The sequence below is a fragment of the Papio anubis genome, chromosome 7, assembly GCF_008728515.1.
Source record: "Papio anubis isolate 15944 chromosome 7, Panubis1.0, whole genome shotgun sequence".
Lineage (NCBI taxonomy): Eukaryota > Metazoa > Chordata > Mammalia > Primates > Cercopithecidae > Papio > Papio anubis.
The window spans coordinates 85582728-85608320 of NC_044982.1; the positions used below are offsets into that span (position 1 = coordinate 85582728).

Sequence of the window (25593 nt, forward strand, 5' to 3'; positions counted from 1 at the left end):
ATGGTGGCTCACGCCTATAATCCCAGCTACCGGAGAGGCTGAAGCTGGAGAATCACTTGAACCCAGCAGGCGGAGGTTGCAGTGAGGTGAAATTGCGCCACTGCACTCCAGCCTGGGTGACAGAGTGAGACTCTCTCAAAAAAATTTAAAAAATAAAAAATAAAAGAAATCCCCATCTCGAGAGTCAGGGACAGAAATGGTTGATGGGCACTTGTTATATTTGTTTATCGAAGTCAAAATTAAAGTAGAAAACCAAAGAGTAATATGAGAAAGGAAAGAATTTTTACTGAGCAACTACCATAAGCCAGGAACTATGCCACGTGTTTTATACCCAGTCAGCTCTGCCTTTACCCAAGAATCTGAGTGGAACTAAGTATGTTACCACCATGAAAGTAAGTAATTCAAAATCTAAGCTGTTGAAACTCTATATTATTTTGAAACTTAAAAAGAAGTGATGATGGGCCAAGCGTGGTGGCTCATGCCTGTAAATCCCAGCACTTTGGGAGGCTGAGGCAGGCAGATCACCTGAGGTTGGGAGTCCGAGACCAGCCTGGCCAATGTGGTGAAACCCAGTTTCCACTAAAACCCAGTTTCCACTAAAAATACAAAAATTAGCCAGGTGTGGTGACGCGCTCCTGTAATTCCAGCTACTCGGGAAGCTGAGGCAGGAGAATCACTTGAACCCCGGAGGCGGAGGTTGCAGTGAGCCTAGATCTGGCCACTGCACTCCAGCCTGGGCAACAGAATGAGACTCTGTCTCAAAGAAAAAAAAAAAGTGATGATGGGACCTGAGTCACGTACTAGGCAGCTGTAACCAAGGCAGGTGTACCTTGGTTTCTCTGATTAGAGACCCTTTCTTGCCTGCACTGTTGTGTGAAATGTAAAATGACTAAAGGGGACCAGGGAACACTTGTTTGCACTCCGCTGGCTGATCTTCATTGGATGGATGCCCTCTTCTGTTTTTCATGGAAAGATTTCATTGCTATCACATTGTCTTGGGATGGAATGTTAAATATGCTCTTTTAAAATTGGAACAGAAGTGAAGCACAGCTACGAATAAATGAAAACAAGTCATGGGGTTGGGGACAAATCTGTAACTAATTAATTTGTTGTAACTCTTGAACCAGCCTGGTACAGAAAATATTGAATTCCTTTTTAATTTCTTTGTCTTTTTCCTACATAAGCAAAAACTGAACCTTCTCTGGAGTCTGTATGTTACAGAGTGGCCTTCCTCTCTTTTCACTTTAATAAAATCATTAAAACTGGATTATGACCTTTTTGATTATATCAACCCAGGATTACAGGTGCACACCACCACCCCCCACTGATTTTTTTGTATTTTTAGTAGAGGTGGAGTTTCACCATGTTGGCCAGGCTGGTCTCGAACTCCTGACCTCACGTGATCTGTTCGCCTCAGCCTCCCAAAGTCCTGGGGTTACAGGTGTGAGCCACCAAACCCAGCCCAAAACTGGTGTCTACATCACAATTTGTCTCCAGCTTAGCCTATAATCATTTACATCCTCATGATACACACAAACGTATCACATGCAGAGACACAGCCACATAAAATATGCCTTAAACTCCTTGCACAGCCTAAGTCATAGGCAAACATAGCCTAGATCTCACACACCCATACCAATTACACAACAATTACTTTACATATATCATATGTAGAATGTCACACATATTGGATAATACAATTTATTTAGGGAAGGGAAGATCATTCACCCTGGGTAGGTTTAGAGTGAATATCAGGAAAAATCTTGGTTATCAAACATCAGATGCATTACAAGCTGAAGCTTGACAAATGTGTAGGAATAAACTAGGTAAATGAAGACAAAAGTGTATTCCAGGCAGAGAAACAACACAGGCAAGGTTATGGTATCAAGAAGTCATGCGACTCATAATTCTAAGTTTTGGAAAACACTGACACGTAAGTGCAATGTCAGGGGCTATTGATGGAGGCAGTGGCCACCACTTGGGAAGCACTGAATACCAATTCCTGAGGATGTGCATAGATCTTCTAGTTGTTGACAGGCTCCACCATCCTCAGGTCTCCTATGCTATCAACATACCCATCCTTGCAACAGTGGAATTCAATGTAGTTGAAGCTCTCTGTGTAGCTATTGTTGTACTTCTCCCACTGACACTCGAGTACTTTGATGGCACCCTGGGCCCATACATAGGCATTTCTACATCAGTTATTCCCACTTCAATAATGCATATATACTCCATTTTGTGCCATAAACTATAGGTGGACATATAAGAGCTCTTGTCTTTCAGAACCGCTTTTTCTCTCATGAGGGCATCACATTTGCAGTCTTCAAAATCTCGGCTTGGATCTAAGTAGTGCAATGTCATGAATTCTTTCCAGGAAACGTCCTTGCTATGTACAAGCAGCCTGCAAAGAATGCAAAGCAGGGCCAAGGGACTGCCCCAGATCTTCAGAGAGGATGCCATTTCAGTCACCAGTGACACCTGTGTGTCCACAGAGAAGAGAAAGAAAAGCATCATGTAGACAATGTCCAGAGAGCTGACATTTATCTTAAAATTCTGTTTCCTGTCAATGCAAGCACTCAGCATAATTTTACTATTTGGTTCCCTGATTAGAAGATAATTCTCGTAAGAGAATAAAGTTTCTAAGAACTAAAAATATGCTTCAGCTTATGTGAGCCAAACACAAAGTTGGAAAAAAATAGATGACGTTAATTTTGAGAATTTCAAACATCTCCTGTCTACTCTGTCATCCACCCAACCTGCAGTGGGTAGAATCACCCAATCACCCTCCAGCTGGCTTCTTTTCACCAGACCAACTCTCAGGAAGTCATGCGTCCACTAGAAAATGGCATTTTAGGCCAGGTGCGGTGGCTCACGCCTGTAATCCCAGCACCTTGGGAGGCCGAGGCGGGCGGATCACGAGGTCAGGAGATCGAGACCATCCTGGCTAACACGGTGAAACCCCGTCTCTACTAAAAATACAAAAAACTAGCCGGGCGAGGTGGCGGGCGCCTGTAGTCCCAGCTACTCGGGAGGCTGAGGCAGGAGAATGGCGTGAACCCGGGAGGCGGAGCTTGCAGTGAGCCGAGATCGCGCCACTGCACTCCAGCCTGGGCGACTAAGCGAGACTCTGTCTCAAAAAAAAAAAAAAGAAAAAAAAAAAGAAAATGGCATTTTAAGCTTTTTGTCTGCGAAGTGGAAAGGGCTGTAACTTTTTTTTTTTGCACATTAAATATTAAAGTTTATTAAAAATTGCTCACATTGAAAAACAAAGACAACAATTACACCCACCCCCACCAACACACACCACATACACAATCCAGACACAATTATGTTACTCGTGTCAGCTCAAAATCGTTAAGCAAATATTGAAATGCAGATAATTTCCAGAAAATAGCAAGCAGAGGCTAGAAAAATATTTATAAAGCTCTTAGTTGTCATGGCAACAGATAAACCCTGGCATCTGAAATTGTAGAAATCAGAAGTTGAACATTTGTGTGACATTGTTTTTCTATGGTTTTTCAAGGGATAAGAGGGAAACTTTTCCAATTAAGTTGTTCCAGGGCCTTCTTGAATTTAACAGATGGCTGCTACAAAGACATTAATTGAGGTTGTAGGACAAAGGATCAGTGGATATCTCCATTCTCAAAAGAAGTGAGCAGGTCTAAAGGCAGAGACTGACTTCCAGGTTAGGCAGCCTGCGAGCTAGTGTTAATCCATCCTCCTCTATCATGCTCCCCATGACAGCCATAAATGCATGGATGCTGAAGGCAATGCTGTTTTATGATTCTTGTTTTCATGCATTGCTCACAAGCTGCAGATGCATGCCATGGGCACTGTTGCCTGCCCTGCCCCTCTCCTTGCCCTCCAGGGCTGTGCCTTTGCTAATGTACCAGTCAGGATGCTTTTTCTTTCTTTTTTTTTTTCTTATAACCAACTTTTTTTTATTAGAGCAGATACAGTTGTGAAAACTGTACATTACACATTTTGGTTTCAAGAATTATAAATAAAGGAACTCACAGGTAGGGAGTTCTTTTTCACAGCAAGAAACTTTAAATAAACAAAGTCATGTTTTATGAAGTACATTGGCAGACTTCATGTGCTGTCCAAAATGTTGAGTACAGTATAACAACCCATTAGAAAGAGCCTTCATGTAAAATACAGCTGTGCACATTTTAGAAAAATACCAACAATTTGAGCTTTGTTTTAAAAAAGCTTATATATCATACATATATTTATAAATAGGACCAACATGCTCACTTTATAAACATAGAGGACGCTTTTTCTTCCTTTCTTCCCGTCTAGGTTTTCGTCAGCATCTTCTGAGTAATGAGGCTGCTGCTGGGCGGCTCCAGAGACTCCACTTCGGTTCCATCTGGCTGGAGAGGTCTCACAATCATGGCAGATGGCAAAGAGGAGAAAGTTACATCTTATGTGGATGACAGCAGGCAAAAAGAGCAGGGCTGTCACATTTTAGAGGAGTGGAGAAGATGAGTGACTACTAGGCAGGTGGTTCTTAGGCAGGAAGGCTTTGATTCTCTGAAATCACAGACCAGGTTACAATTACACTGACTCTGCAAAATGATGCTTCTTCAATATCTTGACTTCCTTTTAACACTTCCCCCAAAGCCTGGGTGGAACATATGATTACTACTAACTACCCATATTCCTTCTCAGGGGCATTCCCCTAATTATCACTATTACAAATGATCTTCATTTGTCAGAGCTGCTTATTGACGATGCCATCATAAAAGGACACCAGTTTAGAAATATAACTGTAATCAATTAGGCAAAAAGACTAAAACCATCCCCACCAGAGCTACTGTGGTCACAGCATAGGATGTATGGTCGTTTGGAAAAGTTACCTCTTTAGCCGGGCGCAGTGGCTCAAGCCTGTAATCCCAGCACTTTGGGAGGCCGAGACGGGTGGATCACGAGGTCAGGAGATCGAGACCACCCTGGCTAACACGGTGAAACCCCGTCTCTACTAAAAAATACAAAAAACTAGCCGGGCGAAGTGGCGGGTGCCTGTAGTCCCAGCTACTCGGGAGGCTGAGGCAGGAGAATGGCGTGAACCCGAGAGGAGGAGCTTGCAGTGAGCTGAGATCCGGCCACTGCACTCCAGCCTGGGTGACAGAGCGAGACTCCGTCTCAAAAAAAAAAAAAAAGAAAAAGTTACCTCTTTAAACCAGCTCTCTGTCCTCATTTGCCCTGAGGAGAGTTCCTGGCCCTACTGAACCTCTAACCTGATTCACAGCTCTGAGCATCGGTGTCCTCACCGATGTAGGGCCTAATAACAGCTCCCTACAGACCTGTGAGAGTCTAATGAGATGCATGTATGTGAGAGCACTTCTAACCATGTCAAATGCCCACATCAGACACAGAACAAAGGGTGGGTACTTCCTATCTGTGGAACCCTGTCCTGGTAATAAAGACCTACACAGGGTAGGAGAGTAGGATGCAAGCAGCTTTAATGCATTGTGGTTGAGACGACTAGGGGTGAAGGAAGGGAGGGACAGGGAAAAGCTTGTATCAGTGGGAATGAGGCTGACTGGAATTCAGGCCTTAGTTTTCCATGATTTCGTTCCTTCTCCATTCTTTGCTATCTAAAAGCTCAATCAGACCAGCCACAGTGGCTCACACCTGTAATCCCTGCACTTTGGGAGGCTGAGGCAGGTGGATCACTTGAGGTCAGGAGCTCGAGATCAGCTTGGCCAACACAGCGAAACCCCCTGTCTACTAAAAATACAAAAAAATTAGCCAGGCAGGGTGGCGTGTGCCTGTAACCTTAGCTACTCAGCAGGCTGAGGCAGGAGAGTCTCTTGAACTCGGGAGGCGAAGGTTGCAGTGAGCCAAGAGAGCGCCACTGCACTCCAGCCTGGGTGACAAAGCAAGACTCCATCTCAAAAAATTAACACTAATAAATAAAAATTAAAGTTCAATCAGCCTCCTTCCAGTGCTCCTGGTCATCCCCTGAGCGTCCTCAGCAGAGCAGTTCTTACCCTACTCAGACTCAGGTCACTACTCAGAGTTCAGGTCACTGGTTATAGTGGGGTTCAATGTGTGGATCTGAATAGCAGAGTCTGCATCCTCCTCCTTTTCTCAGAGCCCAGGAAATCTGCAGCAGTGGAGAAAGGAATAGCAGGGGGAGATTCAGCTCCTGAACTGATTGGTAGCAGAGGTGGTGATGGGGAACAGCCTTATTATGTGAGCCTGTTCCTGTATCGTCTCATCTGGAACACTTGGGTTCACTCAGATAGTGGCTTTGAGCAAACGCTACAAACATCAAAGACTGACTCCAGGCACAAAAGAACTGAAAGACCCTAGGTGACCCTGGAAATAGGTTATCAAGCACTATTAGGAGACAACAAGAGACCTGGCTCTTGCATGTAATTTCTAACAAACTTCTGGGAAGTCTCTGGATGACTAGGATACATTATATGGGAACTTCACTGAGGAAAACCACATTTAACATTGTGAACTTAGGGCCCTCATTGAGAGGTGAAAGAATATCTAATGAAACCAATAGCCTGACAGCTATGAATGATTAGGTAGCCAGTATCTGAAGTTTTTCTGGTCAGCTTATAACTGTGACCCTTAGCTGTCTGCTGACGCTGTAGTGCTTACCATTAAAATGTCACGTAGCCTAGCCATAGTTTCCACAATGTTCCTATATACAACGTCTGACTGTGAAGTGTGGGTCACAAGGTGCTGGCTAAGTTGTTTTTCAGGAACTCAAGATTCAGTCCTGAACTCAGCTCAAACCAGGCAAGACCACCAGCCCATGAGAGCGTCCAAGGGGTGACCCTTCCACATCACAGCCCGGATTTTTCACCGTATGTTTCATAACAACTACCCCAGAATTGGCAAATGTGACCAATAGTGGTTCATTGAAACTAGTCAAAGGTGTAATTTATGAATAAAATAAGATACTTGCATATGTTTCCTATCAGCACCTCCAAGGGCTGCTCCTAGTCAAGTCATCTTGGTTGATTTTCTCACTGGACCACCTCATTGTTGGAATGTCAGAATGTTTACAACCAGAACTTATCTTCAAAGTGCAGCTCTCAAGCAGTCCTTGAATAATAGGGAATCGTGTGCTGACAGACTGGATGGAAGGAGGATAGTCTTAGAGCAGGTTCTGTGCATCCTTCTACTCTCTAGGTCTTTGGGGAACAGGGGAGAGCAAAAAGGGAACAATCCTGGGCATCTGAATTTGGACAACTTGAGCGGTGATTCTGTGGGAAGATCAGTTGTTTGTCGTGTGCCCACACATCCAGAGCTCTTTCCAACAAGTGTGCACTATTTATTGAAGGCTTAAAATCAAGTAATGACTCAATGAATGTAGAGAGAGGTAGGAGAGAGAAGCCACCTGAGCCAATGTGTGAAGAAGCAAGCTAAGTAGGAGATCTATGTGAAAGCAGTTTTTAAGCAATATAGCATTGTGCTGATCTCTATTGTTGATAACATTACATGGTTGTACTACCTCAGACATGTCAACTAGTTAATCTAGTATTTCTCAAATAAGTGATATTCTACTTTCCCACTTTCCCCTTTTTTTTTTTTTTTTTGAGAGAAGTTCCAGGGTCTCCCTCTCTACTCCAGGCTGGAATGCAGTACAGTGGCATGATCTCGGCTCACTGCAGTCTCTACCTCCCGGCTCATAATTCTCCCACTAACTCTCCTAAGTAGCTGGGACTACAAGCAGGCGCCTACATCATACCTAATATTTTAATTTTTGTAGAGATGAGGTTTTGCCCAGGTCCTTTTTTTTTTTTTTGAGACTGAGTCTCGGCTGTCACCCAGGCTGGAGTGCAGGGCTGCATCTCGCTCACTGCAGCTCCTCGGCCCCAGGGTTTTCCATTTTTCATTCTCCTGCCTCAGCCTCCCGAGTAGCTGGGACTGCAGGCGCCTGCCACTGCCCGCTAGTTTTTGTATTTTTAGTAGAGATGGGGTTTCACGTGGGTTAGCCAGGATGGTCTCTGATCTCCTGACCTTGTGATCTGCCCGGCCTCTGCCTCCCAAAGTGCTGGGATTACAGGCTTGAGCCATCATGCCCGCTTGCTCCAGGTTCATCTGAACTCCTGAGCTCTCAAGCACCCACTCCACCACCTCAGACTCGCAAAGTGTTGGGATTACAGGAGTGAGCTCACTGCACCCAACCCCATATTCTACTAATGTGGAAAGTTTCATTGTGGACTCAGATACATCCATAAACTCACCTATGAGCTAAACCCAAAGTCCTAAAGCCTTTTGGATATAAAACCAATTAGGAATTAAGCTAAACTACGCTGAGGGGAACAGTATGCAGTAGTCTTCTATTATATTTGCAGAAATTAGCCACTACCAATGCAGCCCAGAAAGATAGGTTAGTCGGCATTTCCTCTGAAACGTATTTCACTGGCCTCACTTCCTAGAGCTGGGTTCACCAGTTTCTACAACAGGAGTTCCTTGGATAATGACTTCTGATTTGCATTATTAAGGAGATCTTTCTCTTTGAGAAATTTCAAATTACTTGTTAATCATATTTGTTCTTTAAACATTGTTTTTTATTTGAACTGCTTTCTATTAATTCCTTGGCATTTTATTTTGTTAACAGCTATTCAATTCTTAAATTTAGGTGTGCTACTGTTTCACAAAACCATAATAGTGACTCAGATTTCTTTGTGCAGAGGATGAACATGTCTACGGGTGTTTTAACCCGTAATCCATGAGATTTGAAAGGCTCTATGGGTAGAATTCATAGGATCCATGCAGTGGTGCAGTGCAGAAAATTACATCTTTTCATTCACCCATATTGAAACGTAGCAATTCCTTTACTAATGAAAGTAGAAAAAAATAGAAATCATAGACTTTTTATATCCATTTATATTTGTTGCCAATATCTCAAAATATTATTTCACATTGATCACTGCCTCAAAATTATAGTAGTAATTAGACTTGAATTTAAGTCTTAGTACTTAATGCATTAATAAACACATACAATACTATATCATACACTTTAAATGTTTGATATTTGATTTCCTTTGAAATCCCATGTTTTTGTTTTTGTTTTTGTTTTGCATTTAATGATATTTTTCAGAGAACAAGTATTACTGTTCTCTTTTTCTCAATTGTTATTGTTCTCAACTGTTTGGCTTCATCAGAATGCTGAAGGGGTGCATGACACAGAAAAGGTGAACACCTTTCTCCTAGGGGATGGCAGAGTAACACAATGAAAGAAGTCCGATTCCTAAATAACTTGCACTGCTTAGAGAGGAGCTCTCAAGTGAGAGGAAAATAAAATATTTTGCTTTTAAACTACTGAGCTGTTTTTGCAGCTCTTATCCTAAGTAACCCCATTGTGATTATCTTGATAGATGTATTAAATGTTTTCTTTTACTATTAATGATGTTATAATTCAACTTTGTCTTATCTATGTTAACCAGAAATGGAATATAAATATTTCAAAGAAAAAAAAGACAACACACTAGTTTGTTTTTGTTAGGCTTTGGGTGAATTTCTAAAGTACCAGTAAAGCTGCATTCAGGCAGAAATGCACTTATACCCTCATAATTCTCTAACTCCCAAGGCCAGATCTAATATTGTCTCCCTGTCTTTCTCTCTCTCTCTCTCTTTCTCTCTCATTCTCAATCTCTCTCCCTTGCTCCGTTTCTCACTCTTGCTCTCAGGAGGTCAAGCAATTTGGAGGAACTTAAGGAAAGGACATGACCACTGACCTTCTCTGTAAGTTAGATATTGACAGAATACCAAAAATGATCATGATAGAACAATAGGGAACAGCAAAGCTCACCTGATTGGGTCAGGTGTATTAAACACATACGTATCTGATCTCACAGGTTAAGAGCTGAGTCCCATAAGATGCCTCCTACTTTAGATGCCACTGGCAAGTCTGGGCCTCCAGTACTTCTGACCAACCAGCTATAAATTGGGGGTTCCAACCACTCCTTCCTTAGATTTGATAATTTGCTACAATGGCTCATAGAACTCAGCAAATCACTTTATTTATATTTATCAGTTTATTATCATAAGCACAACTCACGAACAGCCAGATGGAAGAGGTGCATACAGCTAGGTATGGGAGGGGAAAGGTGTGGAGCTTCTATGGCCTCTGGGCATGCCATTCATCCCATTGCTGAATACCTCCATGTATTCAGCAATCTGGAAACTCCTCAGATTGTATGTCCAAGAGTTTTTATGGAGCTTGATCTCCAGTCCCTGCCCCCTTTCTGAATGTCAGTGGGTTGGTTGAAAGTTTTAACCTTCTAATCCCTGGTCTTTCTGGTGCCAGCCCTATCCTGAGGTCATGTAGGGGCCCCACCTTAAGTTACCTCATTAGCATAATCTCAGGCATGATCCAAAGGGGCTCATTATGAAAAACAAGACACTCCTACTTAAGCTGAAATAGCCTGCTTCAAAGATGAATAGCCTCACCCTTTGCTTTGTTCAATATTTAACCATATACTTGCTTAAGAGATCCAGGGGGCAATCTTGAAATAAACCAAGTATTAAATTGAGATTGTAGAATCCTCCCTTCTCAGAAAAACCACTGAGTAGTTAGTTAATCCATAACCTGGTTGCATTCATGGTGATGCCAGCCAGACCTCCAGGTGGTTCATTACTGAAGATAGTCATCAGAATGAGACACGCAGTCCTGCGTCCTGCACCACTCCTGCTCATAGTTTCCATGCCTCCTTTTCCTTTAAAATCCCTTTGGCTACCTTAAAAATTTGACATAGTCTTTGAGGCACTAGTCCACCATCTCCTCAGGTTGCCATCTCTTGAATAAACCTGCTTTTCCTTCCACCAGCCCTTGTCTCTTGAGTTTTGCTTTCAAGAGGTGAGCAGCTAAACCTGAGTTTTGTAGGAGACAGTAAATTCCTCTTCAAAGTTTAGCCTGTTGGCCGGGCGCGGTGGCTCATGCCTGTAATCCCAGCACTTTGGGAGGCCGAGGCAGGTGGATCACAAGGTCAGGAGATCGAGACCACAGTGAAACCCCGTCTCTACTAAAAATACAAAAAATTAGCCAGGCGCGGTAGTGGGCGCCTGTAGTCCCAGCTACGCAGAGGCTGAAGCAGGAGAATGGTGTGAACCCGGGAGGCGAAGCTTGCAGTGAGCCGAGATCGCGCCACTGTACTCCAGCCTGGGGGACACAGCAAGACTCTGTCTCAAAACAAAGTTTAGCCTGTTAACGACTTCCTTTAAAATTCAAGAGGGAGAACAATTGTTAAGTACAATGAGCTCTGAGTTCCTCTTCAAAGAACCAATATATCAGTATGTTCAGCTTCCCTGTTCTTTGTTCTCCATTTTAAAGAACAAGCTTAACTTCCTTGTTCTTTACACCTCCTTGCCCCTAGTTTCAGTAACCAACCCCTTCCTAGCCTCTATCACCTGTTCTGTCCTTAGGTATCCTTAGTCACCTGTTCTGTAACTGTCCTTCCCTCCAGAACTACTCACCCCACCACTCCAGCTGGTACCCTCTTTAAAATAGCCAATTGGAATTAGCTTGGACTGTGTGGTCCAACCCTAGCCAACAGGGGAAAGACACAGCAGTAGGGACTAGCTGTGTTAGGAGTAAGACCCTCTTCCCCTCCCTTGTCTGGTGTGCTCTCACCTTTGCTCCATCCGTGAGATGCACCCTTCTATAGAAGTAAATTGGCTTGCTGTGAAAACTTTTGCCTGAGTGCTATTTTCACCCTGCGGCACCGAGCATTTACTTCCAACAAATTTGGGGGCCTTCCCAGGATCCCATTCTTCTCTGCTTCTCTGGGGAAAAGTCTCTGATCACCTCTCGTGAGGAGATGCGTCCCGCTCCCTCATTGCTGCGGCCTCGGGGTAAGGAATCGACCTACCCTGTGTGACGAATAAATCCGGACTCTCAGCAAAGCAGAAAGAAAAGGCCTACAAATAAATACCACGGCAACCAGGTAACTCTGTGCACAGACCAAGATAAGAAAAGCTGTGGGGGCAGTGAAGTATTTCCTTGGTGGTCAGGACATCCTGAAGGTTGAAAGTGTGTGACTGAGACACACAACTGAGTGTAGAGCGAGTGCAGAGTCCAGATCTGGTTCTGCGTTCACCTCATACAGCTTAAAGGCGGCTTGCCCATCATGGGGTTTATACCGACCTGCTCTAGTAGGAGAGATTGAGCCCCGCAGACTCGCTGGGGTGCAAGAAATCTCTAGTAAGAGAGACTGAGCCCTGCAGATTCAGCGAAAAACACTTTCTCCAGGATAGTAAATATAGCAGGTAAGACAAAAGATAGGAAAGATCATCATCATGATAATATGCCCTGTGGTAGTCCCCTAGGCCTAATGTTAGAATAGTGGAAGGGTAATGGAAGGACCCAACACAAGAAAAAGCAGCAAATGATAAAATACTGCTGTTTTATTTGGACTAAAGTACCTTCCTCTCCCCCAACGAGCTGCCACCCCAGACTCTTCCCTTAACCTAAAAAAGGAGCTTAAACCACTCTTAGATGATCCTTATGAAGTGGCAGATCAAATTGATCAGTTTTAGGACCCCAGTTATATACTTGGGCTGAGTTAATGTCTATCTTAGGCATCTTATTCTCAGGAGAAAAAAGGAGCATGATATGCAGGGCTGCTATGACCGTTTGGGAACATGAACACCCTCCTGGTCAGAATGTCCCAGCGGCTGAACAAAATTCCCAGCCCAGGATCCTTAATGGGATAACAACAATACGGCCCATCGAGGAAACATGAAAGACCTCAGGGAGATGGTAATAAAAGGAATTCGAGAACTGGTGCCCTGCACCCAAAATCTTACCAAGACCTTTAATAGAAAACAGGGAAAAGATGAGGGACCAATAGAATTTTTAGAAAGGCTTAAAGACCAAATGAGAAAATATGCTGGCCTAGAATCAGAAGACCCTCTTGGGCAGGGAATGTTTAGAACTTCATTTTGTCACTAAGAGTTGGCCAGATATTAACAAGAAATTACAAAACATAGAGAACTGGAAAGATAGACCTATAGAAGAGCTTCTGAGAGAAGCCCAAAAAGTATGTGTAAGAAGAGATGAAGAAAAACAAAAGCAGAAGGTGGAAACTCTGCTGTCCGCCATACAACAAAGTACTCAAGGGGCCAGAACCTATAAAGAACCTAGACCCCCACTCTCCAGGCAATATAAAGGGTACAAAAGAGTAAAGCCAGGAGACTCAAAGGTAGAGAGAGAAAAAAAAAAATCTTAGAGGAGACAGAAGTGACATATAAAAAACAATAAGCTAGTATCAAATTTTTGTTAATTCTGGAAACAGGGACAAATCTATTAGGAAGAGATGTAATGCTAAAATTAGGCGTAGGCCTCCAAATCAATCATGGAAAATTCCTCCCCTCCCTAAACTTGCTCACCACCACAGACAAAGAACACATTCATCCCGAGGTACGGTCAAAAGACGGAAATTGAAAGTTACAGATTCCTCTGATTCATGTTAAATTAAAAACCCCTGGGAAAGTAGTAAAGAGAAAGCGATACCCCATTCCTTTAAAAGCCAGGGCAAATTTAAAACCTCTAATTGAAGGTCTTCTCCATGATGAGCTTCTTGAACCTTGTATGTCTCCCTATTACACTCCAATACTGCCTGTAAAGAAGGCAGATGGGTCATACTGGTTAGTGCAAGACGTTAGAGCTATTAACCAGATAGTCCAAACTACACACCCTGTTGTTCCCAATCCTAATACTATTATCAGTAGGATCCCATACAGCCACCAGTGGTTTACAGTAGCAGATTTAAAAGATGCCGTGGTCGGGGGCTGCCGCGCAGTACGAGCGAGCGGCTCCAGGGCGGGCGCGCACAGGGATGCTCTGCGGGGCGGCTGCAGCCACCGTGTGGGCTGAGGAGGCTAGGACAGCGCGGGCCCCCGGGCTTCTCCTCTGAGCTGGCTGCCCCGGCAGCAGCCAAGGCTCCATCAGCCTCCGCCCCTTCAGCCTCGGGGCCGAGTCCGCTGCCACCTCTGCCCGCGGAGGCCCGGGCAGCCCCTGCCTGGGCCGCAGCTTCCCCCGTGGGCGTCAGGCCCGGGCGGGGATCCCGAGCCGCTGCCCTCCTCGCCGGCATGCGAGCCCCATTTCCTACTTTTTCAGTTTCCTTGGGAAGGGGCTGGTGGGTCTGGATGAATCGTCTCGGGGGGCCCCCACGAGGCGACCCAGGCGGCCCTGCCCTTTTTAGAGGTTCCCCTAGGGGCCCAGTGGGGAAGGGGTTGTCTTTGCATGGGTAGGGGACTTCCCTAGTCTGCCGGGACCATGACCTGAACTGTGTGAGTGGGACGTGTCCAAAGCCCAAGAACCAGCTCATCTGAGCCGCCCCCTCCCCGGCCAGCATGGCACCTGAAGAGGCCTCTCTCAGGGCATTGGAAGTCTGCTGACAGGAGTTTTTCACAACTGTACAACCGATGAAAGAAAACATGAGATAGAGGAACTTCTTAATAACTTTGCCTAACAAATAGGAGCCTGGAGATTCTGCCAGTACTTTCTCTCCAGCACTAGGAATGACTATGTAATGATGTACAGTTTAACAGTTTTTGAGAATCTGATCAATAAAATGTGGCTTGGGGTCCCATCTCAGGATGAGATGGAAATCCATAGCTGCCTGCCCAAACTCCTTGTGGCTCCCCATAAAACCTTACCTTCTTTTATCATGAACAAGCTCTGCAAAGTTATTGTTGATATTGGACGTCAGGATTGGCCCATGCTCTACCATGACTTTTTTACTAACATTTTGCAGTTGAACCAGTCCCCTGTGACAACCCCCTTGGGCCGATCATGTTGAAGACAACTCCAGAAGAGCTGGCTTGTCCCCGTGAGGACCTCACTGTGGCTGGGAAGGAGGAGTTGCAGAGGTGGCTACTGGACCAGGTGCAGACAGTGCTTGGGCTACTGACAGGTATCTTGGAGACTGTCTGGGACAAAGAGTGTTACTGCTGCCACTCCACCACCATCCCCAACCTCAGTAGACTTGCTGAGTAACCTGTTGCAGACTCCTAGTTCAGCCGAACTGTGGAATCAGCCAATTCCCATCCTTGATGTGGTGAGTGAGTATATCTGTTCCCTGGCCTTGGAGTGCCTGGCCCATCTCTTCAGTTGGATTCCTCTGTCTACCAGCATCACCCCATCCCTCCTTACCATCATCTTCCACTTTGTGCGATTTAGCTACGACATCCGAGCCAGAAACATGGTGTCAGTTAACGGCAGCAGCGAGAACTGTGTCTGGGTTCAGGAGTGGAGCCGGCTGAGGGTCCTGGCCATGTCCTGCATCAAGGAACTCATGTCCAAGAACTGTGTGCCTATGGAGTTCGAGGAGTATTTACTGTGTATGTTCCAGCAGACTTTCTACCTCCTGCAGAAAATCACCAAGGATAACAATGCCCACACGGTGAAGAGCAGGCTAGAAGAGCTCGATGAGAGCTATATCGAGAAGTTTAACGACTTTCTTCAGCTCTTTGTGAGTGTTCACCTAAGAAGAATCGAGTCTTACTCCCAGTTCCCTGTGGTGGAGTTTTTGACACTTTTGTTCAAGTACACATTTCATCAGCCTACTCATGAAGGTGAATTCTCTTGTTTGGATGTCTGGACGTTCTTTTTGGACTATCTGACAAATAAAATTAAAAGTCGTCTTGGAGACAAGAAAGCAGTTCTCAACAGGTATGAAAACGCCCTGGTGATCCTCCTTACAGAGGTGTTGAATCAAATCCAGTTCAGATACAACCAGGTCCAGCTGGAGGAGTTGGATGACGAGACTCTGGATGACTATCAGCAGACAGAGTGACAGCGCTGCTTACAGCAGAGCTTGGAGGTAGTGGACAAAGTGATGGAGCTTCTGCCCATGCACGCCTTCTCCACACCGTTCCCAGTTCTTCAGGATAATTTGAAGTTTATTTGAGATTACAGTAATTTATAGTTACTTCAGGGTCAGGAGACGGGTTGAACAATACCGTGGAGAAAGACTGCCGATGGCTGCACTGCTCCCTGAGAGACTTGAGCTCCCTACTGCAGGCCGTGGGTGACCTGGCAGAGTACTTTATCAGGGATGTGTTTGCTGCACGGTTCAATCATGTCCTCACATTCGTGGAGAGATTGGTCAAAGTTACTCTGTATGGATCTCAGATAAAATTGTACAACATTGAGCCGGGCGCAGTGGCTCACGCCTGTAATCCCAGCACTTTGGGAGGCCAAGGCAGGTGGATCACAAGGTCAGGGGACCGAGACCATCCTGGCTAACATGGTGAAACCCCGTCTCTACTAAAAATACAAAACATTAGCTGTGCGCGGTGGCACAAGCCTGTAGTACCAGCTACTCAGGAGGCTGAGGCAGGAGAATCACTTCAACCCGGGAGGCAGAGGTTGCAGTGAGCCAAGAACGTGCCACTGCACTCCAGCCTGGGCAAGAGAGCGAGACTCCATCTCAAAAAAAAAACAACACACACACAAAAAATTGTACAACATTGAAACTGCTGTACCATCAGTATTGAAATCAACCTCATTGATGTGCGTGCTCAGTCCCTGGCTGCGCTGCAAGCTTACTCTCACTGGTTAGCACAGTATTGCAGTGAAGCTCACCGGCAGAACATGCAGCAGTTCGTGACATTCATCCCTACTACCATGAATGCAATCACACCTCTAATCAGCACCAAGGCCTCGAAGCAGCAAAGCCTACACCTTTTATCTAACTCTGTCTCTCCTTCTGTTCCTATACCCATTTACTAGAAAATCTAAATATGACACAGAGTTAGATCCATAAATCTGTCCACTGTTATATAACTGTGTTATTTCACGTTTCTTTTTAGTTGTAGCCCACATGCATTCAAATACAACTTAACTTTTTTTTTTTTTTGAGATGGAGTCTTGCTCTGTCACCCAGGCTGGAGTGCAGTGGCATGATCTCGGCTCATTGCAAGCTCCGCCTCCCGAGTTCACGCCATTCTCCTGCCTCAGCCTCCAGAGTAACTGGGGCTACAGGCGCCCACCACCATGCCCGGCTAAGTTTTTGTATTTTTAGTAGAGACAGGGTTTCACCACGTTAGCCAGGATGGTCTGGATCTCCTGACCTCGTGATCTGCCCGCCTCGGCCTCCCAACGTGCTGGGATTACAGGCGTGAGCCACCGCGCCCGGCCACAACTTTACTTTTTCAGTTGTCTAAGCTCCCCATGAATACATGGGGAAAAAGTAAAATATCATTCAGATTTCCAGACTAAAAAGTTATGATACCTTTGAAACATTTTCCTTCGTGCGGTAAGCACAGTTGGGCATTGGTTGTGCAGGTACACCTCGTTTTGTTGCGCTTCCCTTTATTGCACTTGGCAGATACTCTGTTTTTTACAAGTCGAAGGCTTATGGCAACCCTGCATCAAGCAAATCTGTCAGCGCCATTTTTTCAACAGCATTTGGTGCTTCTGTGTGTCACATGTTGGTAATTGTTAGACTATTTCAAACTTTTTCCATGACTATATCTGACAGTGATTTGTGATCAGTGATCTTTGATGTTACTATTATAATTATTTTGGGGTGCCGCAAACTGAAGACGGCAAACTCGATTGATAAATGTGTGTGTTCTGACTGCTCCACTGACTAGAGCCTTCCCCATCTTCCTGTCTTTAGGCCTCCCTATTCCCTGAGCCATTTAGTTACCCTACAATGACCTCTACATGTTCAAGTGAAAGGAAGAGTCACATGTCTCTTACTTTAAAAATCTAGAAATGATCAAGCTTAGTGAGGAAGGCATGTCAAAAGCCAGGATAGGCCATAGGCTCTTGAGCCAGTTAGTCAAGTGGCAAATGCAAAGGAAAAGTTCTTGAAGGAGATTAAAAGTTCCGCTCTAGTGAACACACGAGTGATGAGAAAGTGGAACAGCCTTATTGTTGTTGATAAGGAGAAAATTTCAGTTGTTTGGATAGACCAAACCATCCACAACATTCCCTTACGCCAAAGCCAAATCCAGATAAGGCCTTTTAATTCTGTGAAAGCTGAGAGAAGTGAGGAAGCTACAGAAGAAAAGTTGTAAGCCAACACAAGTTGCTTCATGAGGTTTAAGGAAAGAAGTCATCTCCATAACATAAAAGTGAAGGATGAAGCAGCAAGTGCTCAGCAGAAACTGCAGCAAGTTCTCCAGAAGCTCTAGATAAGATCATTGATGAAGGTGGCCACACTAAACAACAGATTTTCAGTGTAGATGAGACAGCTTTATACTGGAAGAAGGTGCCATCTGGGACTCCCATAGATAAAGAGGAGGAGTCAGTGCCTGGCTTCAGAGCTTCAGAGGACAGGCCAACTCTCTTGTTAGGGGACAACTGCCATTGGAGACTTCAGGTTGAAGCCAGTGCTCATGTATCATTTGAAAATCCTAGGGCACTTAGGAATTATGCTGAATCCACTTTGCCTGTCTATAAATGGAACAACAAAGCCCCAATGATAGCACATCTGTTTACATCATGGTTTACTGAATATTTTAAGTTCATTATTGAGACCTGCTCAGAAAAAAACGATTCCTTTCAAAATACTACTGCTGATTGGCAATGTACCTGGCTACCTAAGGCCTCTGATGGAGATGTTCAAAGATACTAGTTTCCATAGTTTCCATGCCTGCTCACACACATCCATTCTGCAGTTCTGCAGCCCGTGGATCAAGGAGTAATTTTGTTTTCAAGTCTTATTACTTCAGAAATAGATTTCATAAGACTATAGCTGCCATAGAGAGTGGTTCCTCCAATGGATCTGGGTAAATAAATTGAAAATATTAATTCAAATAATGGAACCCATTTCACTGCACATATCGTTAAGAAATTAGCCCAAGCACTAGACATAATGTGGGAATACCATACTCCTTGGCAGTCACCTTCATCAGGAAGAGTAGAAAGAATAAATCAAACTCTGAAGAGTCACTTAACCAAATTAGTCTTAGAGACTCAGTTGCCGTGGACTAAATGCCTTCCCATTGCCTTGTTAGGAATCTGAACCACCCCTCAAAAAGATGTTGGCCTATCCCCATATGAGATGCTCTATGGGTTGCCCTATTTACACTCCTGCTGACATTTCCACGTTCGAAACAAAAGATCGGTTTCTCAGACATTATGTACTTGGTTTATCTTCCACTTTCTCTTCCCTTAGAACTAAAGGTCTTTTAGCACAGGCACCATCCCTGGAGTTCCCAGTACATCAACATTAGCCTGGGGATCATGTCCTCATCAAAAACTGGAAGGAGGAAAAGCTTGAACTGGCCTGGGAAGGACCTTACCTAGTGCTCCTAACAACTGAAACCGCAGTCCAGACAGCAGAAAAAGGATGGACCTATCACACCCAAGTCAAGAAAGCGCTCCCCGCTCCAGAGTCGTGGGCCATAGTCCCAGGGGAAAACCCTACCAAACTAAAGCTAAAAATTTTTGTTTGTTTGTTTGTTTGTTTTGAGACAGAATCTTGCTCTGTCGCCCAGGCTGGACTGCAGTGATGCGATCTTCACTCACTGTAACCTCCACCTCCCGGGTTCAAGCAATTCTCCTGCCTCAGCCTCCCCAGTAGCTGGGATTACAGGTGTGTACCACCGCGCCTGTGTAATTTTTGTATTTTTAGTAGAGACGACTATTTATTTAACGACTCATTCATCTGTTAAGCTGGCTGGAGTCAAACCCATGCATACATCACACTTGGGTAAAAATCACCCCTCCCCAACCTGACACGGCAGACAATCAACCTGGTTGGACTTGTGAGCCAACTGGAGAACTGAAGCTACTGCTTAAGAAAAATCTTTTTGTACTATAAGATGAAGTTTCTGTTAGCCCTTATCATAATGAGTAAACTTTTTTGACATCTGCTAAAACTAGTCTATTTCTACAGTGGGTACAACATTATGCAGATAGTCTACACTAAGATGCTTGCTGGGTATGTGGATTGCTACCTATCTCTAGGACTTCTGGGCTACTTTAGTGAGTATCACCCCTGCAGGGAACTGATGAGATACATTTACAAACCTATATGAAAAATTGTTCATGGGAAAATCAGGACCTTGGTACCTTAAGGTATTATTTTTTTAAAATGGCCTGGCATTAATATAACACCTCAGAACCCAGATCCTGGAAAACCCTTTGTTATAACCGAACTATCCAAAGGGCCTCTGTGTATGCAATCCCTCTCTTAAAGGAGTTTCCCTAGATGGCCCCTAAGATTTTGGCTACTAATAACCATTACACGGTAGGTGAGTTTTTGTCAAATTTGGGACAATTACCTCTGGATGATCTCCACGATTAGTCACTTAACCCAAATTGCCCCTTTATGTTGGGAATAAAGGAATCACTCTTAGGATCATTGGCCAAATGTTACTAATAATGTGGATTGGATGCCTCTACATCAATATGAACATTCTTTAGTGGTATATTAGACACACTTGTTTACCACTGACTGGACACAGACCCAAAATTTGGTGGCTGGTCCCCAGCAGAACTCAATAGTTACGTGAAACTCATCTTTAGCCATGTCTACCCGATGGATGGATAGGGCAGTGCACATTAGGACTACCATGGGTCCAGGACTGATAAACAAAAATCACCAGGCAGCCTGAACACTTTCCAAATGTGTTTTCCCTTGGTAAGACGATCTTCTGTCCCTTTTTTTCCTCCAAGCAGGCTTAGAAAGCATCATCTGGCATATTGAGGCACTGACAAATTATAGCAAGTGCTGAAAGACACATTTAAGGGCATCTTATTAGTAACCTCTGAAATGACTACGATGAGAAAAGTAGTCTTGCAAAACCACATGGCCCTTGATGTACTCACAGCTGCTGGGAGGGACCTTGAATCATAATTGAAACTAAACATTTTGTGTATATCCTAGATAATTTGCAAAACATCTAGTCAGCCCTTCAAGACATGCACAGACAAATCAATACTATGTCTGACCCCACGATGTCCCTAAAACAGTGGTTATCTTCATGGTTTGGATCAGGACCTACTTGGTGGAAAAAACTGCTGGTAATTCCAGCTATGATTATAGGAATAGGTATACTTCTCTGCTATGGGTTATACTCTTGTTGCACCATATGTGTGATATTGCAAGATTGCATTTCCCCTGAATGGAAAGGCCCCTAACTCCCAGGTCAATGATGCTGTAAAAAAAAAATCACTTCCATAAGTCGAGGAATGCGTGAATACTTCCAACCCCTGGTAAATAAATTCCATTATTCAGCTCCCTAGTGATGCCCCCATTCAGCAGGAAGTAGCTAGAAAGAAACTGACACCTGATCTCCCATAGAAATGAAACAGGAATTGGCAATGGGGAGTTTGTAATTGGAATAATCAGCCTGCTTCAAGAATGAATAGCCTCACCCTTTGCTTTATTTAATATCTAGCCATATCCTTGCTTAAGAAACCCATGGGATAATCTTGAAATAAACCAGGCATGAATTTGAGATTGTGGAATCCTACATTCTCAGAAAAATCACTGACAGGGGTTAATCCATAAGCTAGTTGCAGTCATGGTGATGCCAGCCAGACCTCCAGGTGATCCATTACTGAAGATAGCCATCAGAATAAGGCATGCAAACCTGCACCCTGCACCACTCCTGCTCATAGCTTCCATGCCTCCTACTTCTTAAAATCCCTTTAGCTAGCCTAAAAATTTGAAATAGTCTTTGAGGCGCTAGTCCACCATCTCCTCAGGTTTCTGGCTCTTGCATAAGCCTGCTTTTCCTTCCACCAACTCTTGTCTCACAAGTCTTGCTTTTGAGCAGTGAGCAGTGATTGGCTGATCCTTAGTTTGGTTACACTATCACTCAGGAAATTTCAAGGGTTTTAGGAGCTCTGTGGCAGGAACCAGGAACTAAGTTCAAATTTATTTTATATTAACCACAGGTCCCAACTCCCATGACTATCTGGATGGTGACAAGGACAGAATTCTCTTCTCATCGTTCTCTCTCACTGTAAATATACACAGACATGCTATTAGGAGGGAAAACTTGCCCTCTACCAACTTTGGTTCAGTGGATGGGAGCCTGTGAATTAACTATAGACAGGATAGCAGGGGGAAAGAAAATAAATGTATTCATAACTTGTGGAAGCATTAAGATGAAGAGGCTTGATGAAGAGCTAGAGATAAAAGTTTATTTATCAACTCATAGGGGAAAAGAAGGAGGGAGAAATGGCTTCTATAGGAAAACAAATGACTCTTGGGAAAGATAAATAGAAGCTTTGGATGAAGTTTCACACAATTTTCTTGGAATATCTCCTGTCTGGGTGAAACCATCTTCACACGGTTAACAAGAATCCTGGACAGAGATATAATTATAAGTAAGCATTAATCAGGCTACTCTTCGATCCACTTCCTTGTAACCAGAAGTCAGGAACATGAGATACTGATCATTTGCATTCTCATTGTTCCCATTGATAAGATCTTTGACATTAGAATCATAAAGCTTTTGTTTAGGAATTGTTTATGCAGATCCTGAATTCCAGCAGAACAGCTGACACCACTCACTTTAAAGAGCCCCGCAGATGAACTGATCAGCATGAGAATACTGTTTTTTAATCTCTCTGTACTATGACTTCACTCTGCATTCTTCAGCCAATTAGTGATCTCTCACTTCCACCTACTCCAAAACCCTTAAAAACTCCAGCCTCAAACTCTTTGAGGAAATGGATTTGAGGTTTCCTTCCATCTTTTGGTTTGGCAGCCCTGCAATGAAACCTCTCCCTCTGCTGCAACCCAGTGTCTTGGCATATTGACACGCTGTGCACATCAGGCAAAAGACCTATTACCATTACATGAGGACTCCTCTGGAGGAAGATAATGGTAGGGGCATTTCTGGGAGGTTCTGCTTTATTCAGGCAAAAGAAGTTCAGGTAAGATTTATTTCGGTATCTGCTGTAATTCAAATGTTTTCAGTTTTGTCCTTACACATGCACACACACACACACACTCACACTTCCCTTCTTAAGCACTTAGCATCTTCATGTATCTTTGTTCCTGTCACATGCGTATGGTGTGAAGAGACCACCAAACAGGCTTTGCGTGAGCAATAAATCTTTTTAATCACCTGGGTGCAGGTGGACTGTCTGAAAAAGGAATCAGCAAAGGGAAATGGGGTGGGGCAGTTTTATAAGATTTGGGTAGGTAGTGGAAAATTACAATCAAAGTGGGTTATTCTCTTGCGGGCAAGGGCAGGGGTTACAAGGTGCTCAGTGGGGAGGTTCTGAGACTCATTCTCTAGGAGAAGGAATGTCACAAGGTTAACTGATCTGTTAAAGTGGGGCAGGAACAAATCACAATGGTGGAATGTCATCAGTTAAGGCGGGAACTGACTATTTTCACTTCTTTTGTGGTTCTTCAGTTGCTTCAGGCCATCTGGATGTATACATGCAGGGTTGGGCTCAGAGGTCTGACATTTCCTGTCTTCTTATATTAATAAGAAAAACAAAACAGTGGTGAAGTGTTGGAGCAGTGAAAATTTTTGGGGGTGGTATGGAGAGATAATGGGCAACGTTTCTCAGGGCTACTTCAAGAGGGATTAGGAGTGGCGTGGGAACCTAGAGTGGGAGAGATTAAACTTAAGAAATATTTGGGGGTAAAGGGTGATATTGTGGGGTTGTTAGAAGGAGCATTTGTCATATAGAATGATTGGTGATGGCCTGAATGCAGTTTTGTATGAATTGAGAAACTAAATGGAAGACACAAGGTCCGACTAAGAGAAGGAGAAAAACAGGTATTAAAGGACTAAGAATTGAGAGGACTTAGGACATCCAATTAGAGAGTGCCTAAGGGGGTTTGGCATAATTATTTGCTTGGTTGGCGAGTTTTGGGACTCTATCCTTGAGTTTTTTTATGTGGTCATATACTAGGCCAGATTGATTTAGGTAAAAACAACACTCTTCATTTAAAAATATGCAGATTCCTCCTTTTTCAACAGTGAGTAAGTCGAGGCATATTCCTGTCTTCTTGTATTAATAATAAGAAAAACAAAACAAAATAGTAGTGAAGTGTTGGTGTCATGAGGGGAACAGGAAGCTGTTGGGTCCCATTTGCAAATTGATTTTTGGGGGTAAGGAAAACTAGTGTACATGTGCCTGTCTAATTAACAAGTACACACATGTAGGTGGAGGAGCCACAGGGAAGAAGAGACCTTGAGTAAGGCAAAACTGGAAATGTAAAGTGTAAAGATGAGAAGGAGAAAAACTGGCCATGATGGACAGAAGTTGAAACGCTAGATGCTTGTTTAGATACCTTATTAGCATAAGCATTGCCCTGAGCGATGGGATCTGATGCCCTTTGATGGCCTTTGCAGTGAATGGCCTCAGTTTTCTTGGAAGTAGAGCAGCTTTAAGAAGAGTTTTTATTAGGGAGGTATTAATGATGGAGAACCCTTATGTAGTGAGGAAACCTCTTTCTGCCCATATAACAGCATGGTGTTGAAGGATGTGGAAGGCATACTTGGAATCGTTATAGATATTGACACATAGTTCCATTGCAAGAATGAGGGCTCGAGTTAAGGCAATGAGTTCAGCTTGTTGAGAGGTAGCAGAAGGGGGCAGGCCCATAGCCTCAGTGATAGATGTGGAAGACACTATAGCATAGCCTGCCTTTGCCGGTGATTGGCAATTGGGCCTGGAAGAACTACCATCAGTAAACCAAGTGTGGTCTGGGTGAGGAACAGGAAAGAGGGAAATATGGTGAAAAGGGGAGAATGCCATGTGGATTAGAGGGATACAGTCATGGGGTTCAGATGTAGTATCGGGAATAAGATGAGAGGTTGGATTGAAGTCTGGACCAGGAACAATGGTAATTGTGGGAGATTCAACAAATAGTGAGTACCGTTGAAGGAGCCAGGGTGCAGAAAGTATATATGTCAAGTGTGAGGAGGAGAATAGATTTTGAAAGTTATGGGAACTGTAGAGAGTAAGGGGAGCATAGTCTATGATTTTGAGGGCTTCCAGAAGTATTAAAGTGGCAGTTGCCACTGCATGCACACATGAGGGTCACCCCAGAATTGTGAGGTCAAGTTGTTTTGATAGAAAGGTAACAGGTTGTGGGCCTGGTTCCTGTGTGAGGACTCTAGCAGCACAGCCTTGTATTTCAGCTGTGGGTAAGGAAAAAGACTGGGACGAGTCGGGGAGTGCTAGTGTCGAAGCTGTCTCCAGGGCCTTTTTGAGAGAGTGAAAAGAAGATAGCAAAGCCTGGTATCCAGAGTTGGAAATATCCAACAATGCCTAAGAAGGAAAGGAATTGTTGTTTGGTGGTGGGGACAGGGGTTTGAGAGATCAGCTGGACACAATCAGCAGGGAGAGCATGTGTGTTTTCATGAAGAATTATGCCGAGATAGGTAACAGATGAGGAAGAAATTTGGGCTTTGGAGGGGGATACACGATATCCTTTTGAGAATAGATGTTGGAGGAACAGGAGGATGTCCTGTTGAGAAGATTCATAGGAGGGGCTATAAAGTAGAAGGTCATCAAAATATTGAATAAGGTGAGAAGCAGATGGACAGACAGAAAGTAAACCATGAGAAAGGGCTTGACTGAAGTAATGGGGGCTGTCCCTGAAACCTTGTGGCAGTACAGTCCAGGTAAGTCGCCAAGGCTGATGGGTGTCAGGGTCAGTCCAGGTA

The 25593-nt window shown here is 44.0% G+C and overlaps 1 protein-coding gene and 1 pseudogene across 1 annotated transcript; one reads left to right on the forward strand and one right to left on the reverse strand.

Moving 5' to 3' along the window:
* Window positions 1-1687: 1687 nt before the first annotated feature.
* Window positions 1688-4468, reverse strand: LOC103886102 (epididymal secretory protein E3-beta-like). The gene is made up of 2 exons (XM_031668272.1): window positions 4258-4468; window positions 1688-2478 (listed from the first exon to the last, which is right to left on the reverse strand). The coding sequence occupies exon 2, from the start codon at window positions 2458-2460 to the stop codon at window positions 2059-2061; it is 402 nt and encodes a 133-aa protein (XP_031524132.1). The 5' UTR covers window positions 2461-2478; window positions 4258-4468; the 3' UTR covers window positions 1688-2058.
* Window positions 4469-11173: 6705 nt separating this feature from the next.
* Window positions 11174-16717, forward strand: LOC110743644 (annotated as a pseudogene).
* Window positions 16718-25593: the final 8876 nt, after the last annotated feature.